The 18,228-nt window shown below is 39.4% G+C and overlaps 1 protein-coding gene across 1 annotated transcript in view; it reads left to right on the top strand.

The window, feature by feature from the left end:
• Positions 1-18,228, top strand: part of cacna2d3a (calcium channel, voltage-dependent, alpha 2/delta subunit 3a) — a gene marked incomplete at its 5' end in the record, with an annotated part of 110,899 nt that overhangs the window by 36,146 nt on the left and 56,525 nt on the right. Inside the window, 3 exons of the mRNA XM_083919830.1 lie at positions 11,433-11,595; positions 16,006-16,137; positions 17,211-17,422. Coding sequence (XP_083775956.1) covers positions 11,433-11,595; positions 16,006-16,137; positions 17,211-17,422 — 507 coding nt within the window. The remainder of the gene's footprint in view (positions 1-11,432; positions 11,596-16,005; positions 16,138-17,210; positions 17,423-18,228) is intronic.

Raw genomic sequence — 18,228 nt, 5'->3', positions numbered from 1 at the left:
TTTTTTTTCCAGGTTTAATGACACAGCTCCTGAGCTGATAATGGCTGATAGAGAGCCTATAATGTAATGTAGAGTCCCACAATTTACAGGGTGAGATGCCAACATAAAGCCAAAATACCTCTATAAAAGCTATTATACCAACATACCAGTGTTATATATGTAGAAAGAAGAAGGGAAAGAGAAGGAGGAAGGAGAAGCTGATGGATGAGGAGATAAATTAACATGATAATCACAATTACATGTACCTGCCAGATGGTTGTTGACATGGTGTGTGACCACAGTAATAGAATCTACTTTAATCAGAGGTTGATGTATGCAGTTGGTGTAGGTCGCAGTGTAACTTCATTACAAAGCTTAATTCCAAGTCATGGAGCCCATCAAAATACATAGCCCATAGCTTATTGGACCTTATAGGACAGGTTTTTTATCAAGCATATTCATTTTAGCACACAGTACAATATAACAATGGGTCCTCAGTAATAAAATACCACACTATTCATACACCAGTTGCCCCAATTGTAAACTCATCATAATGTTTATAATCACACACCCACACACAGACACACAGACACAGACACACACACACACACACACACACACACACACACACACACACACACACACACACACACACACACACACACACACACACACACACACACACACACACACACACACACGGGCACATACTAATCATAACTAAACTTTTATTTTTTTTTACAAAACAAATGATCCTACTTCCTGTGTGCGTATTTCCATCTTCTCGGTCTGCTTAAGGTCAGGTAAATTATGCTGATTTAATCCATTAACATCAATGGGTGTGTGTGTGTGTGTGTGTGTGTGTGTGGGGGGGGGGGGCTGATGACAGAATTGCTTGCATCAAATTTTCCATAAAATGAACTGAAAAATCTTGATAGTCACAGACAAAGTGCAAAGTACGTCCCTGTCCAAATATTAGTGTGAGGGTCCACATTCCACAAATGAATCCCTGAATACTAACAGATTGTCTATGCCTGACTATTATTCTGCATCTGTGTTAATGTGGCCATGTTAGCCTGCATGTGTATCTCTGTGTCTGAGTCTATATGAGTGTGTGCTGGTATTTATCCTTAGTAACAGTAAGCATGTTTTGCAGAACCTCTTTGGAAAATTCTGTCACAGCCATTCATTTTTCATTGCTAATTGTGTTTGAATTGCCTGAGCATAAATGAAATGGTCGAACATTCTTTAGTTACGATTACAAACATTGACATGCATGAATGTGAATATGCATGTAAAATTTTGTGAGTGTGTTTATGTGTACACCTGTGTAACTGGTGTGTCTGTACAGCTCTGATGGTGGCATTTCTAATAGTGCCTTTTACTGCAGAACGTGGTGAATGGGTGGTAATTATCACCAGCTGTGCTAAAAATACCACATCCATGCTGTAGGGTGAAACCTCCTCCATCACTATTCGGGGGTTTATTATAAAATGTTTATGTGTTTTTTTTGCTATTGGATACATATTTGGCTGGCAGCGGTTTGATGGGAATTTCCTTATCTATCCTTTCCAGAGCTCTTCTGCTTCCATGTGAAATTGGCACGGTAATCTGCAGCGATTTTCCTCCCTTGCTCTTTTACCCGCACTGCTCATGTACTGTAAATAGGAAAGCAGAGAGCCCTCTCCCATGCCCTCTGTAGCCAATGAAATCCTTTGTTGGAGGTTGGAGACAAACAGCCAATTGCCAAGCCTGATGTTGACTGGAAATATAGCCCCAGTGTAGGGGGAGCGGTGGGAGAGAAATGCTTCATCCGTTTCTCTTTTGTTCTCATGCTCCCCTGTCCAGGGTGTTAGTGCAGACAAGTGGCCACATGTGTTACCAATTTGTTATTCCTTTACTATTATATTTCCTTGTTATAATGCACAAATACACCACAAACGCTGCTTGCCAATTCCAGACACAAATAATTTCATGGTACCTTCACTCTCAGAGAGATAAGGGTTCAAAAAGTTTCCCTACAGAGAGATAGGCTGCTACCTAGTAACATTAACGTTGACAAGCCTCTAAAGCTTATTTGAAAGAATGATTCAGTTTCAGAAGAAAGAGTTGTTATCTGAGTGAATCTGGGAGATCAAAAAGAAACATATTCCCTTTACTGTCCCCCCTTGCTTATCATTTTATTGCGCCAGTGCTTAGATCACAGTATTTGTATCAGCCAGCAAGATTACCGTAATACCAAAGACAATCAATTTTTAAGCTGGTGGAAGGGGAAAACATTTGCTACAAAACAATGTTTGTGGTATTTGCTAACCCCTTTAGTTAGATACTTTTACGGAAGGACCTATCCTTTAAGCGTATTCATAATGTAATTATAAAACCTAAACATTGAACATGGGGTGTTTTTAGTTTGAGATCATTATCATCATAGCGTTTTGGGCAAAATACTAATTAACCGCTTTTTTCCAAATTTCCTAACGTTTAATTTTCTTAAGCCTACATTACAAATATTTCATAGATGATATCATAACACTCCTCTATAGATTGGGTGTCTGGCTTCAGCCACACCTTTGTAATTGCTTTTCTAGCAGCTATACTCAGTATTACAAATAAGTATTTTTCTTTTAATAACTGCAGATGTTGAATGAGTTTGTATCAATTAAAAGTAATTTTGTCCCAAATACAGTCACTAATTCTGTGTAATTTTTCCCCAAAAAGTATTTCTGGTATTTATTGGCTTCCTGTGATCCACAATTCCTCCAGCAGCTGGAAGAGCGGAGAATGGTGAGACTTCTGAGCAGATATCATAAAATATCTACTTAGACTTTTCCAGCCACACCATAAGGTTGAGTGTGATGTCTTCCATTTAAATTCACAATATTTTGTCTAAATTACTTCAAGCCCCATGTCTTTCCAATAGGCACTAATAAAAAACTTTTACTAACTGTATTTTATATATATATATCACATGGAAGTTATGCAAAGAAAACTGAAAGGTCAGGTAGGAGCAGGTAAGTACTGTCTTACCTGACCTGACCTTACTCTTAGAGTCTCTCTTCAGAACTCAGTGTTGAGTCTGGAGATATAAGTCCATTTCAACAATTTCATAGTTTCTCATTAACATTAAATGTTTAGTTTTACTTTCTAGAAGTCCTGTATTGTAAAAAGTTAGATTTACATGCCTATTTCGATTAGAAAGCCGGTTGAGGTCCTAAAAAATATAAATAAATAATCTAATATCTCTTTATATAAAAAACGTCATCTCTAAACTTCCTGTTTCACACTCACACATTGCAACATAATTTTTTGTGAGGTGGGTAATGAGCATTTTAGCCTCACGTGGCTGCTATATATGTTTTTCACAGGTTGGGTGAATACAAAGTTTAAGATGCATGAAGAATGCTTCAAGCACAGCATATGAACCCCTACTTGACCTTTCCTCTTAGTTATTTACTCTATCTGCTGTCTTGTTTACTCACTGATTACCTGTATCCGTGCCCCCTGGTTGTTTCCTAGTCACATTTCCTCACTCTTGGAGTGGTGTCTTCGCCTTTCCCGACCGTGAAGAAAAAGAGTAGGGAGGCGGATGGATATATGAGGAGAGCCAAAGTGGAGATGAGAGTTAAAACCACCAGAGGGTGGAGCGTCACGGTCAACCCCCCCACCTCCCCCACCCCGCTCAACATGAGGTCTTCTCACTGTCTCACTCTCTTCCCCTTGAGGCTGTTGACTCACTGTGCAGAGAGTATTTATCCAAATCAACAGGAGTGTTTTAATTTGTATGTGAGCAGCATTTGCATGTGGGTTACACTCTTACGTACATATGTGCATGACAAGGCAAGACAAGTGGGACTCTTGCTTGTACATCTTTAATGCAGTATGTGTCTTTTTCACATTTTTCTTAGAATTGCACTGATCTAACAACCGTATACCAATATGATCCGAGTGTTGTAATTATTAAGCTGACTGCCACACTGTGTGGATGTGACAGGGATAATTCTTTTATGTATTAGGCAGCAAACGCTTGACTTAAACATTGCTTTCCTTACTTTGTACAGCAAAATGTGACAAATGAATACATTGATATAAATGAACTGACTTATTATTTAGAATTAAAATAATGCACCAGAAACCTGGGTAAACATCTAAAATGAACTGGGACAATGGGAATTGGTCAAAACTTAAACAGGAATTAAAATTTCAGTACATGTACATAGTATATACTGCACACATAGAATTTAATTGCATAGATCTTCCTCATTGTGACAGATACTCGATCCAGTTCTTTGAGTCAGTATTGGCCCGGTATCCAATATCAGATTTGGATTGGTGCATTTTGGCCATTACAACTAATAACTAACTAATAATAATAAAAAAAGCACAAGTACTTAAAAAGAAGCTTACAGTAAATGAGTTACATTCCCCATAATTGCCAAGTGACATTGTGCACAAGCTTGAAATCAATGATACTTAATTCATTCACCACTCAATTCATTCCATGTGTGCCACACAGTCACAAACACATTCTGACCTGTAAACAGTGAGATACGTTTTCCCCAGTGGTATTGAAGACAGTTTATTTATATAGCATCATTTTTACTGAGGCTTTTTACATATAATTTGACTTTCAAAATAAATTCACCAAAGAGATAATATTTAAAAAACTTTGACAGTTTCAAAATAATTCACATAAAAGCAAGTATTTAAATGGAATTAAAACAGACTATTCAAGAAAACATACAAATCTTGTGAAAAAAACGGATAAAAGATAAGAGAAAGAAAACATTAAAAAATGAAAGTGATTAAAAAAGCTAATGAGATTAGAAAGTTACGGTTACTTTGTGAGTATCAGATGTCTTTTGATCATCACCCTAGTTCTGATGTCTCTACATTGGTTGCCAGTTAGCCACGTAATTGATTTTAAAGACTTGTTACTTATTTATAAATCTCTACTTGGAGTTGGCCCTGAATATATGACTGACATCCTCAAGCAATAAAACCATGCGAGACATCTTCGATCACTGGGGAGTGTACAGCTAGTGAGGGTCAGGGCAAAATCTAAACGAGGTGAAATGGCTTATGGGCCTGTGTTCATTTAGCTTTTTTCTCTGGCAGAAAAGCGCTGGCAGGTCACTAAGGAGCACTTGGCAAAAATATTAATGTTAGCTAGATGAGTAAACCTAATGCTACCTTTTCAGAGGTTTGACTACAGTACACAGCTACAAGCTTGTATGGTGATAAAAGTACTCACCACTTACCAGCAACATTCATTGTCTGGTCGGTCTGCCCCTACTTTATTGTGTTAGTTGCCTAAAAACAGTGACCTTTATTACATTACTTACTGTGGAAATTAATATGTATTATGTCCGTTTACAGTACAGTATCATGGAGTGCTTTCTTAAGATGTCAAAATGACAAAAATTTAATTAACTTCAAAATCGTTCCCCCACAGGAATATAGAGGACAAACAGGACAGAAATAGAGAAAGCATTTTATGCTAATGCTATACTTATAATTTATTATAAATTACTGTGCTAACAATATCAATGCAGTAATTACATTTAAAATTGTACATATAACTCTGTCAATCTATCCATTTTATGGGCTCATGTTTTGAAGCAGGGAACAGAAATGCCATCCTAATCCTCTCCCTCTCTGTCTGTACCGCGCTGAGTGAGTGGGTGCTGATGGTACATATGTGATCTCTCAGCGTAATGCACTGCAACGTTAAAGATCAGGTTGTTAACACCATGATCAGGGACTGCATTAGTGGCACTGGGTACTCCTTCACTGCAATGCTGGAATGGCATAATTGTCTTACTCAACATATACACCCACTTGGAGACACACAATTGCACACAAACTGTACACACACACACACACACACACACACACACACACACACACACACACACACACACACACACACACACACACACACACACACACACATACACACACACACACAGCATGGTTTTCCCCTGCTTCCATTCACACACCCACACTCACTCCCACATTGTTGAAACTCAAAAGCTGATGGGTGCAGTTTTAATCAAAATTAAAGTCCACATGCTGTGAATTTAAACAAGTCTATTAGCATGCTCATTAACAGTTTATTTTACTTCTTTTTTTACTTGACTTTGTATTCTCTATACTTTTAAAAGCTAATGCCTCTGGTGGCATTCCCTCTTGTTCTTTCTCTCACTGTCTTTTAAGACACTTACTTCGGGTATAGAGCCAGAACATCTGTACAACTTAAACTGTTTCTCTGAATGGAGTCATTAGTAGCTGTTGTTTTCTGTCTTGGATTTTTGGAAGTGTGTTTGTGTCCATGAGTGCCTGCACATACAGTATGTATGCATTTTTTAACATGTTTTACAAATTAACTTTCCTAAACTGCTGTCTGCATTAAAAAAAAGAGCTACAGGAACTGAGGCTTATCTAATTTTCCATCTATCGTGTAGACGGAGAAAAGATGGAGCACAACCAGAGGAATGAGAAACAGATAGAAAGGGTTGACTAGACAGAGACAATCTGGCAACTGCAACAATGGTCTCACAGATATAGCTGATTGTAGCCAAACCTTGCCAGTGAGAGCTGTATGCATGAGAAAGCACATTCAAAGGGAATATCTGGAAGAGACGGAGAGGTGGTAAGGAGCTTGATGAGGATTGTATACAGCCAGTGGACAATAGGTAGAAGGAAACAGGCTGAGCCAGAAAAGGAAAGGGATAAATCAGGTTGGGAGGGAAAGATAGCAGGAGTGAGAGAGAGTGTGATAGAACAATGGTAGGAAGAGAACATGCATAAAGACGCAATGGGATCTTGTCTGCTGCAGGTGCAGTTGGCTCTGCCTCTGTGTACCGTGTGTGTGTGTGTATGTGTGGCATTGTATGTACATCTTTTGCTAAATTTTTTTGCCCATAAAAAGTCTGACAACATCTGACTTATGATTGATGAAAAGGTCTTTGTAAAGCTCCCTATAAATCCATTTAGCTCATTTAATTACGTTAACAGAGACAATTTGTGCTTGTTAAAACCGTTGAATGATTTGAAAAGGATTGATATTTGTTTCAAATTGAGCCAAAGTAATGAAGAATGAGTAGAATAATAAAACTTTTTGAAGAGCAGTTACAAAGATAAGAAGTTTTTAAGGGCAGAGGTGGAAAAAAGTATCTTTTACTTAAGTAAAATAACCCAGAGTAAAAATACACTCTGTAAGTCCTGCATTCAAAGTATTCCTTAAAGTCTTAAAAGTGTTACCATCAAATACCTCATGTACCAGAACTATAAGTACTCATAATGCAGAATGGTAAACAGTATATATTATATTATTGGATTGCCCCACTAAGACAAAATTCCAGCAGCTTGAGCTCTAACAGACCAATCGCAACTGTTTATTACTGTTTACTTGGGGAATGTACTGTATAAGATGATGACTAAGAGCATCACTGTTCAGTCTGCAGGTCTGTCCAGCACAACTTACCAGGCTCACAAAACTCAGATCAGTCTATCAATAATGAATCAAGATTTAGTTACTGTAGTGAATATTTCTGTTTTCAGAAACACATTTTAGTGTACTGTTTAGCTGTAATTTAAGAATGTTTATGACCCGGCCGCCCTTGTTTTTCTGCTTTGAAACTGACCAAGCACTGCCATTTTGTTTGCTTTGATTCATTGTAGATCACATTTCATTGCTCTTATCGGTTGGAAGTTTATCAAATTGTGTCCATGCAGAGGCATTTTCCTCTGCACCAGTGATAACGCCCCTTGGAAATTCAAAATAAAATGAGAGGTTAATGCTAGGCTAGCTAGTACTAATGTTTTCCAATAAATGTAGTGGAGTAAAAAAACAACAACTACAGTAGTGGCTTCCAACATGTAGTGGAGTAGAAGTATAACATTGCATGAAATGATAGCTTAAGGACCTCCAAATTGTACTCAAGGATAGTAGTTCAGTAAATGTCACAGGGCGCGTTTTCAGTTGAACGTGCTGCTTCTGTAGAATGCACAATTGTCATTCATGTATTCTTTACATGTGTTTTTTGGATGGATTTATTTGGACTGGAGAGCAACATACTCAGAGAGACGTGGAGAGGTGATGAAGGTTATAATCAGGTGTAATTAAGGCTGGCTCTGGACACCTTGGCTCTCTTTGGCAGGGAACAAAGATACAGTTGCCAGAAGTAGAGAGGTCAGGTGCAGAGGAAGCAATAGATCGGTGAATAGGACACGTAAGCAATTCTCTGCATTGAGAAACTGTGCCAGTGTTTCCCACTGCCCGAAGGTCGTCATTCCTGCAACCTCACCACATTTTAAGTCAACGGACACTCCCTCATGCCAGTAGTTGTTTTTTTTTTTATCACAGGGCAAGGTGTTTGTTTAACCTAACAAGAACATTACAATAATGCACAAGATATTAAGCCAAATGAATACAACACTGGCATAGTTATGGCAAAATATTGAAAACTTCAATACAGTTGCCTATTTACACATTCAGCTCATACAGAGCAACATTATCATTTGGAGTCATCTATCAGGCCAACTGGCAAATATGAGTATTTTTGGTTCCTTTGGTCTCCACTAACTCCTGAGGGTCAAGTAGCTTACAGTATTTTTCAGAGCCCTTTTTCTTGAGCCTTGAGACGAGAGTGGACCAAAACAGTGAGGTTGCAGGCCAGAAAACTATGCAATGAGATAAAAGATGCTACTGTACCACACTGAGGTTACAGTAATTGCGTCGTCTGATGATTATGTGTGGGTATCTCAATATGAGCATACCCTTTTCACACATAAGTAGTCATGTGATCCATTGTTGATATAAAGATATTGACTCTATGGATGCTTTAAAGTAACCAGATATGTCACCTACACAACTGTTTGACCCCTTTTCTTGCCTCTTTGCTGCCCTTTACTCTTCTGTTACCATTCATATTCTATTGTTTCCTATTATATCTTTTTGCTTTATTGTATGATATCCTATCATATTGACCTGTTCTGTCCTATGCCTATTGTCTTACTCCTCTCTCCTTTTGCTCTCATGCCTTTGCCTATGCTCCTTTTTAAAGACTTCCTCTCCTCTTCTTCACCTTTATATGGCGTAATTGAAGATAGTTTCACTTTAAATTTTTCCATTTCTTTTAACTGATGTTTTCCTTTATGTTGATGTTTTTCGTTCTGTAAATTCAATTCTACACCTTTTTTGTTTGTTATTATCCTGCCTGTTAGATATATTGCATTCTATATTTGTGAAGCACTACAACAAAATTGTTCTGACATAAATATGTCCTTACCTACTGGAGGTTTCACTGTCAGATTTGACTTGTTAGATTTAAAGTAGACATTTTGAAGACATTTTGAATTTTCTCTTAAACTTTCTTGGTTGTTTATTGTTCTGTATATCCTGACAAATGCATGGTTTAAGTGAGTCGACTAATTTGGATTCCGTTCACCCTACTACACTGAAAAAATAGGCAGCATACTAGTGGTAGAAAATAGCTGGTATCCCAAACATCATAAAGGTCAAGGTAGATCAGAATTTCACAATTGGTGGGTCAAGAACCAAAAGTGACTTGCATACTAATGTCTTGTACTGACATACCTGTCATACACTGACTGGCATTGCATGAAAGGTTGCCATGTGTTTTGTATATTGAATCTCACTATGAATCTGTACCCTCTCCAATTTACAACCTGCTAAGTGTATTATTTGGTTTTGTCACTCAGCACAAAAAAAGTTATTTTGAAAACACATTTTAAGTGTTGTGTCCACACGCGTAGAAAGAGTCAGGTGAATGAGAAGGAGGGAAAAAATAGGCACAAGTATGCAACACTGTGCTCCCTCACCTTGAAAAGGCAGTGTTCCCCTTGATAGAAGGCTAATAAGCCTAATCAGGCCTGATTAATTACACCGATAGACACTGCTTTTGCCAGCCTATTTGATGGCTTTATCTGTGTTTTGCACCGGGCTGAGGCGATGATGGTGTTCCTCAGGAGGAGCTGGAAAAATTGAGCCCAAGTGAAGGTTGATGTTAGAAAAGAAAAGGTACGGTGGTGGGATTAGTGTTTCTTGGGGTGCACAGATAAAAGAGTCTACCTAAGTGAGTGGTATGACAATAAAATATGTCTGAGGGCTTGTGTCAGGATGTGGTGATGAACAGATAAGGTATGGGGACTTTTAAATGTGTTCTCTATGTTGTTTTCACTGCACCGAATCACCCTTTACTTGAATCTGCAGTCTTGTCAGTCTCGGAAAAATCAAATCCTAAGAGTCCGTCCCCTTTTGAATGGTAGCACATGTACTGAGGCTTTGTATTGGACTCTTGAGAATGGCAATTTTATTCTCCTCAGAGGCCCTTTTCAGATCCCATTCACTTGGTCATTACAAGAGAAATCAATGTGGCCTTAAGCCATGTAATCACCTGTACATTGAACCAATTGAACTACTGCTGCTGAGGCCATTGGCATTGATAGTAAGAACTGTAAATATATTTTTGAAGTATGAAATAAAGGTTGTGCTCTTGTTTGCAAATGTTACCCTAAGTTTTGTATTCATTAAAAGTTTAAAGCAAATGTCAGTGTGGTGAACTGAGAAGTGGTCCAGATTTCAGATGTCATCAAAGTGAAATTAGTTTGAAATGAGAAAAAAGTACCGGGCACAAACGGTTTTATAGGCCAGGTCAGTAAAAATAAATATTACACTGCACCAGTGCTTCTGCAATGATGGACTGGGAAAACAACAAAATCATGTCTTCTCAAGACTACACTGAAAAAAAACGATGAATACACAAAGAAAGATGCTCCTTAAAAAGTCAAGATAAGTTTACAGGTTTCAGTTCGAACTGACATAATTTAACATTTCACTACCTCTGTTTGCATATGTGTAGTTAATTTTGCTTGTAAACGTATGAGATGTGTTTGGGTTTTTTTCGATAAATGTCAAATTTTCTTTTAAATCGCTTGGGGATCTTCATCTCTTTGATGTCTTTTGTTCTGCATCAGCTAAAGCCTATAAAGGCTTTGCCCCTGTGTGGTACCTCAGACTTCAGAGCCTTTGGGATGCAAGGAGCCATGTGCTCTATATTTATCTTGCTTTATGATTTATTAATAGTCTCCCCAGTATGCGCAGGACTAAAAATACAGTGGAGGCAGAGCACCACGTGTGGCATCTGGCTAGAAAGGGAGTGTGCAAGCTCAGGAGAGATTTGTTAACTCAGCAGCTTTCCGCTGTAACATCATGCACGTCCAGGATAATCCAGGGTTTCAGGTTACCTCAGTACGCAAACTACTCTCTGACACAGCACTTGAGTGACCCAGTCATTCTATAAAGTGATAAAACGATTCGGCAATTCAAATACGTGGAAATTGTGATAGACGACCGATTGAGGTGTATATTGTATGTGAAATGTCATCACTGACCCTCTTTCTCCAAATCTCTTTCTTCATATCTCCAGTATGAATACTTCAATGCAGTGTTGATCAATGAGGTGGATGAGGAGGGGAAGAGCGTAGAGTTGGGAGGAGAGTTCATCCTGCAACCCAATGACCACTTTAACAACCTGTCAGTCAATCTCAGTCTCAGCGTGGTCCAGGTGCCCACCAACATGTACAACAAAGGTACGTTCACTACCCCCGATTTATCATCATGGTCTCACATGAATACACGTGTGCAGAAAGTATTAACAGTATCACCACAAAGGTACAGTACATCTTATCAGGAGAAGATTTTTTTTCTGAATTGTTCGACAATTTGGATAATTGAGGGCCTAACAGTCAGTATGACATATATGTGGATGTACGCCTGTGTCCGGAGGAGGAGGATTTGAGTCCATTAACTGTAACTCTTTGGATCATCCCTACCACACACTGACTTAATTAACAGTTAAATAATCAGACATTCCCCTAATTTACCATCCACTCAAGTTCAACCCATGAAGTTATTGCCTTGTACAATGCTCAGTGGACAGAGTGAATGTCATGTCGGCTTAACCCAACTACCAGAGGCAAAGAAATTATATGGAGAGAGAGAGAGCGAGAGAGGAAAAGAGAGAAAAAGCAAATGAGAAAGAAAGTAGGTTAAGTCAGACTGATGGAAGGTCTGAGCAACAGATTAATTACAACTAGGTGGAAAAAAAGAGAAATAGCAAGTGAGAGTGACAGGAGGAGAGTGAATGAAATGGAAAGGAATGAAAGAGCTAGGAGAGTGGGGCTGGCAGGCCGATACTGGGAGAGGAAGAGTAATTTTGATTCGATTCACAGGCAAATGAGTAGAATTATACACACACACACACACACACACACACACACACACACACACACACACACACACACACACACACACACACACACACACACACACACACACACACACACACACACACACAGCTTTAAGAGTTTTAGATCTGCAGGCTTTGTTCACTGGTAGTGATAACGTGAATGTGCTGGGACTGCAGTAAGCTCGTTGGTGGTAAAGTATCACAATTCTGAAAAAGGAGACTGAGAGGCTTGGCTCAGGGGAAGAAAGAGACAGTGTGCGAATGTTTCTTTTAAACTTTTGGAAATATTCATATCACTCTCCATTGGAATGAATTTGCAAAAATGCTCTATAAATGCAGCATTATTAATACTGTGAACAGGGAACATTAATGTTTCTTTACTGTTTGCTTAAGCTGACGTATTTTTAATATTTTCTCCTATACCAGTTGAGTTCAGCCAAGAAATAAGTAGGTGTTCAGACCGAAAATAGCACTGCGCTAAATACAAATAAAGTGTGGGTGTGTTGCTACAGGTGCAGATGAGAAGATGAAATATGGAAATCCAGTTTTAGCAATACATCTATGGGTTGCCAAAACACTGCTAAGTGAGCAGAAATTGGTGGAACTATTAATGTTACAAAGCAATCTACCTGTAATCTGTGCTTGAATGTATCTGATTGATTAATGCAGTTGTAGCATGATGCTGCATCACATTGCAGCTGAATTCGAGCAAAGTTGTTATTTAAACAAGGGAATATGCTGCATTCTTTTACGTGGCGCTATTCCTTTTAAAATTACATCGGTGCTTCTGAAACCCTACCCTCACGCAGTAACAAACCGTGGTCTGAAACAGTTTTTTATGCTGCTGAAGAGCTGGCTGGGCGCGTCATAAATGGCTTGGTAGCAACAGTGATGAATTAGAGCATAAGTCCATGATAACAGAGAGCTGCATGCCCCCAGAGATTAATCGCAGGAGGAAAACACCACGTCAAACATCCATCTTACAAACACACATTGCAACCATAACACAACCTACACCATCATACTTTATGAGGCTACATGACATGAACATGTAACATGCGCGCAGTGAAGCCATGCGCGCAGTGAAGCCATGCACGCACCTGCAGCAGGTCGACACACTCTTAATGTCCATGCACCTTTGTACTCTCTGAGATGGAGAAGTGTTCACATTCACAGGAGAACATTTACTCATACTCACGCCCATCACTTCCCACATCTCTCCTGTGTCTTCTCCTGCTTCCTTGCTCTTCTTGTTAATACCCTCCTTCCTAATCATTCGTAGTAACCTATTAAAGTGAAGCTGATTTCAGCTCTGATCGCTCTAACTTGTCCATTTGGTAACTTATACAATACAGTTCTACTTTTCAATCTTGAGTACAAGTGCACAGTGTGATTATATAAAATCACAGGAGCTCCTTGGATCAGATTGAATTAAGGAGTGCATAAGTTGAGATGAATTTAAATGACAGCTTAGGGGAACATAGATCCCATACTCTCTGCCTCATCAGGGCACTCAAACTGTACCAGAAGTGACTGTATTGTTGTGTAAATGGAGCCTGGATCAAATCCAGCCTCCTCTCCACTCCACTCCATAGAGGTGGATGGGTGTTTACTATCAAGAGAGGGCTTTAGTGTGCTAGCTTCCAGAGGGCTAATACAATCATGGCTTATTGGCATGACTGTTGACAGCAGAACAATGTTGCCAGCATAGGAGATGATGGGAAATCTGTTATCTGCTTTTCTGTCTCTCTGTCCATTAGGTAGTTGTCTGACTGTCTCTCAGTAATTTTCTGCCTGCCTTTCCGTCTGCCTGCCCGGCTTTTTTTTTTTTTATCTCTCTCTAAAGGCTTTTGTGTATGTGCCTTTCTGTATGATTGTGTCTGTCTGTCTGCCTGCTTGTCCTTTGCTGCTCCCATCTTCCCTGCCCTGCTTCTGAACCAAACAAAATTGTGGTAGTAAGCAGCTGTAATAAGCTTGGCTGTCGCAAACCAGTTACATTCTGTCCCTCTGACTCGCCTGTAAGTTGAAAAGAAGTTTAAATAATTGGATATACCCCACCATGTATCACAATAAGTTTGAATGGAGTTATGAGCAAGAGGCTATAGCACATATCGTGTAATTGCACGTGAAGTCGAAAGCTGAGATGGCAGCTACTAAGATCTGCAGTTAGCTTTAGCATGAGATATATGTTTATTTAGCTGTTTCTTCATTAAGTTAATTACAATAAGGAAACTGAATTAGGTAAGAGTTCATCAAAAATCAAATTTTTAATATGAGGACAACAGCTATGGAAAATCAATGAGGCCATTTAGTTTTTCCTTAAAGTGTAGCCATCTTATTGCTTTTTGCTTAGGCTCTCTAGCTGGCCATCTGTAGCAGAGAGTGCTTTAAGTGCAATGGTGGGTGTAGCACAGTGGCAGCTACTATCTTTCAAGGATGGGAAGTTCATTTTATTGCCTACCTCATAAATGTGTTTGTTTATTTATATGTAAATTCTACCCGTCGTTCCTTTTCAAGAAAATGATCTGTGACCTTGTACCAACTAGGCGTCTTTTCCAGGGACTTGACCAGTTTACTCTCAATGGCCAGAGGAGCTAGGCTGCTTGAACGGCCTTGGCCCAGCTGGAGCTGCTGCACCAGGCTACTGTGAAGTGTGACCGCCCTGTGAGTGAGTGAGTGTGAGTGTGAGTGACAGAGGGAGAAGCTCCGCAGCTGCCGCTGCTCGTTCGGGAAAGAAAACGCAGAGTGACTGAACAGAGTCTTCAAACTCAACGCTAGTCGTTTTTTAACAAAGATAAAGTTGCTGAGGATCAGTAAAGTCTCCGGATAAGTTCAGAATAACGGAATGAGAAACTTCGAAAATAATCCAGTGGATGTTTATTCTTCAAGATCGCTGATTCGTTCATTTAGCTGTCAATCAAAAAGGATTCCACCTCAGACAGCTCATCCAATCATCATGCAGAAGCCGAGCGTCCGGGCCAGCCCACTGCCCCATAGACCCCCAGAGATGCTGAGCGTCCGATGGGCGGGACAAAGCTCAGCATTTATCCAATAACCGTCTAGTTTCGCTGCAGTGGAACAACCCGCTCTAGGCTTCTCTGTTGAAGTCAGTAGAAGCTGAACAACAGACTCTGTAAAGTGCTGTGGATTAATGAGAAGGAGGTTACGCCGGTTTCCTGTGACAAGTAGCTGGTTCTGAACAAAAGATGAAGGCTTTCTAGCGCATATTTAGTCAGTGAAATGTACACACAGCAGTAAATATTTTACCACTTTTTTTTTTGGTGACATCTTAGGGGAAGCTGAGCTTCCCTTGCAAGCCACACAGTGCAGTTGGTGCAACTTGAGTAGCAAATGTGTATAATATATAATATATATATATATATATATATATATATGTCACAAGTCACAGTCAGATTCAGATCTTAATGCAACAATTACTCAAGAATATAATATAATAATATTCTTATTCTAGAATTATTAATCCCTCTAAATCTTTCCTCTGCTCTCATCTTTTCATCCTGCTCTATTGCAAACACGTTCACTGTATCCCTGTGTAATGAATAGGTCCTGATTGGGATTTGTGGAGGGGCATTGTATGATAGAATATGTGCGGTTGAGCAGGCACTAGAGAATACCTGTTCAAACCTCCTGGACTGTAAACAACGTTAACCTTTTTACCTTTTAACAGCGCTGTTACTTTTCCTCTCAATGTTTCTCTTTGTCTCTCCTTCTCTTTTGCTTTAATCCTTAGACTCTGCAATCGTAAATGGAGTGTACTGGTCTGAGGCCTTAAATAAAGTGTTCGTGGATAACTTTGAGAGGGACCCATCACTCATATGGCAGTACTTTGGCAGTGCCAAAGGCTTTTTCAGGCAGTACCCAGGTAAGTGTGTGTTTGTTTGTGATGGTGGAGCATAGTTAGGTAGCGGCTGTGTGTGTGTGTTTATAATTAAGTCGCTGTCTCCCTAAAGCAGAACGAGGGGTGTATTGGAATCTTCAGTGACTGACAGCTAGAGACTGGAGGCTAGCAGGGTGAGAGAGAGGAGGAGGGGAGACTAGGTAGAAGATGAGAGCGGGGGGTAAAGAGAGACAGGTGAGAGAGTTTGTAGAGATTAGAGAGTGGGTGAAGAAGATGAATAAAATTAACATTTTCAGTTGAAGTGGAATGAATAAGAACAGGGGCAGCATAATAATGGAATCAACCTACATATTATAATATTCTGTGTGGCATATAATATGGAAAAGTCAATGAAAATGCTTCTTCTGACCTCTTGAATGAACATATACGTATTTTTAATTACGCTTTGTAATATTACACGCCCCAGTCTACATCTGACTATATATTCTTTGCAGCTCTGGCTATCAAAAGGCCTCCTCCACACTCTGGGTTAGCCTCCTGACACAGAGGCCTCCAAAGTCACTTCTGCATAAAGACTCTAAAGTCATATATTCTATTCCTTTTAGTTTCCTAAAATGAGAATGATGTAGTTCCAAACAAAACGGTGAAAACAGTGTGTTCTGTGGGTTATTTAATGTGATTTAGCCATGGGAAGAATTTCTAGAAAGGGATGTTGCTATTGAATTTTTCAGTGTAATGAAAAACACTACATAACCCTCCACATCCCAGATCTCTATCTCTATGGCAACATACCACTAAAAGTAAGGAGAAAATATGTCTGTTTTTTAAAATCTAATTGAAATTGAAATTGAGACAAAAAAATAGCATACTTTGGGGGTAGAGGTAGTTTTAAAAAACAGATGATGTGAAAGAAAAGTGGTCTGCTTTGGAAAAAAGCCGTTAAGACTCAAAGACCAGTTTCCCAGGCCATCGTTTTTTCTCTTTTAGCCAAGGTAACAGTTTGTTTTCCTTTAGTACAAATTATGCAACTCCAGCACTATTGCAGTTTATACTGTAGTTTATCTTTTAAGTTGGGATGCTTACTCGGTCTATTCCAGGGATCAAGTGGAAGCCAGACGAACATGGGGTCATAGCCTTTGACTGTCGTAACCGGAAGTGGTACATCCAGGCTGCTACCTCCCCAAAGGATGTGGTCATCCTTGTTGACGTCAGTGGCAGCATGAAAGGTCTCAGGCTGACCATCGCCAGGCAGACTGTCTCCTCCATACTGGACACTCTTGGAGATGATGACTTTTTTAACATAATCGCTGTAAGTCCATGCAGATTATATAAACTACTTAACCCCTATGTTTTTTTTTTAAAGATACACACACATACACAAACACACAGACGCACATCCTCATCTCCTCAGATCAGAGGAAATACTGGAACGAATCTGCTTACTCTCCTGTCACGCTCACAACCAATTACCAGTCAGCTGAATAAAGATGTGAATTGCAGAAGAGACAGTTGTGATTGGATCCCGCCTCAGGCAACCAAACCATTGTTATCGCATCTCAGTATGATGAAATTCCAGTGTGTGTGTGTGTGTGTGTGTGTGTGTGTGTGTGTGTGTGTGTGTGTGTGTGTGTGTGTGTGTGTGTGTGTGTGTGTGTGTGTGTGTGTGTGTGTGTGTGTGTGTGTGTGCGTGTGTGTACGTGCGTGCGAGACCACGCACTTGCACGTGTGTGTCTGATGCTATTTCACATCAAAACATCGCTCGTCACTTTGCCAGCCTCCATTCTCTTTTTCCATTGAACAAAGTCTTCATTATCATTTGTTATCCTAATAATTTTATTTTGAAAATTCTTCTTTTGAAAAATAAAGGAGAAGAGGATTTAGACAATCAGGCCAAACCACATTGTTTTCCCCAAACACTCTTTAAAAGGACGTGTCATTTTGGAATGTCTGTTTCTTCTTTCTTCTTTATTATTTCTGACACTTTTGCTGTGTTAACTTCTATATACACACTTGTCTAAAGTTAACTGCAGTGAGAAAAAAGTCTATATCATGCGGTGAGAGTTTGTTTCCTGCTGCAATGTACAATATACATACACACAAAGACAGACAAACAAA

This window comes from Echiichthys vipera (genome assembly GCF_963691815.1).
Source record: "Echiichthys vipera genome assembly, chromosome: 9".
Classification (NCBI taxonomy): Eukaryota; Metazoa; Chordata; class Actinopteri; order Perciformes; family Trachinidae; genus Echiichthys; species Echiichthys vipera.
This window is presented reverse-complemented; position numbering and strand designations above follow the sequence as displayed.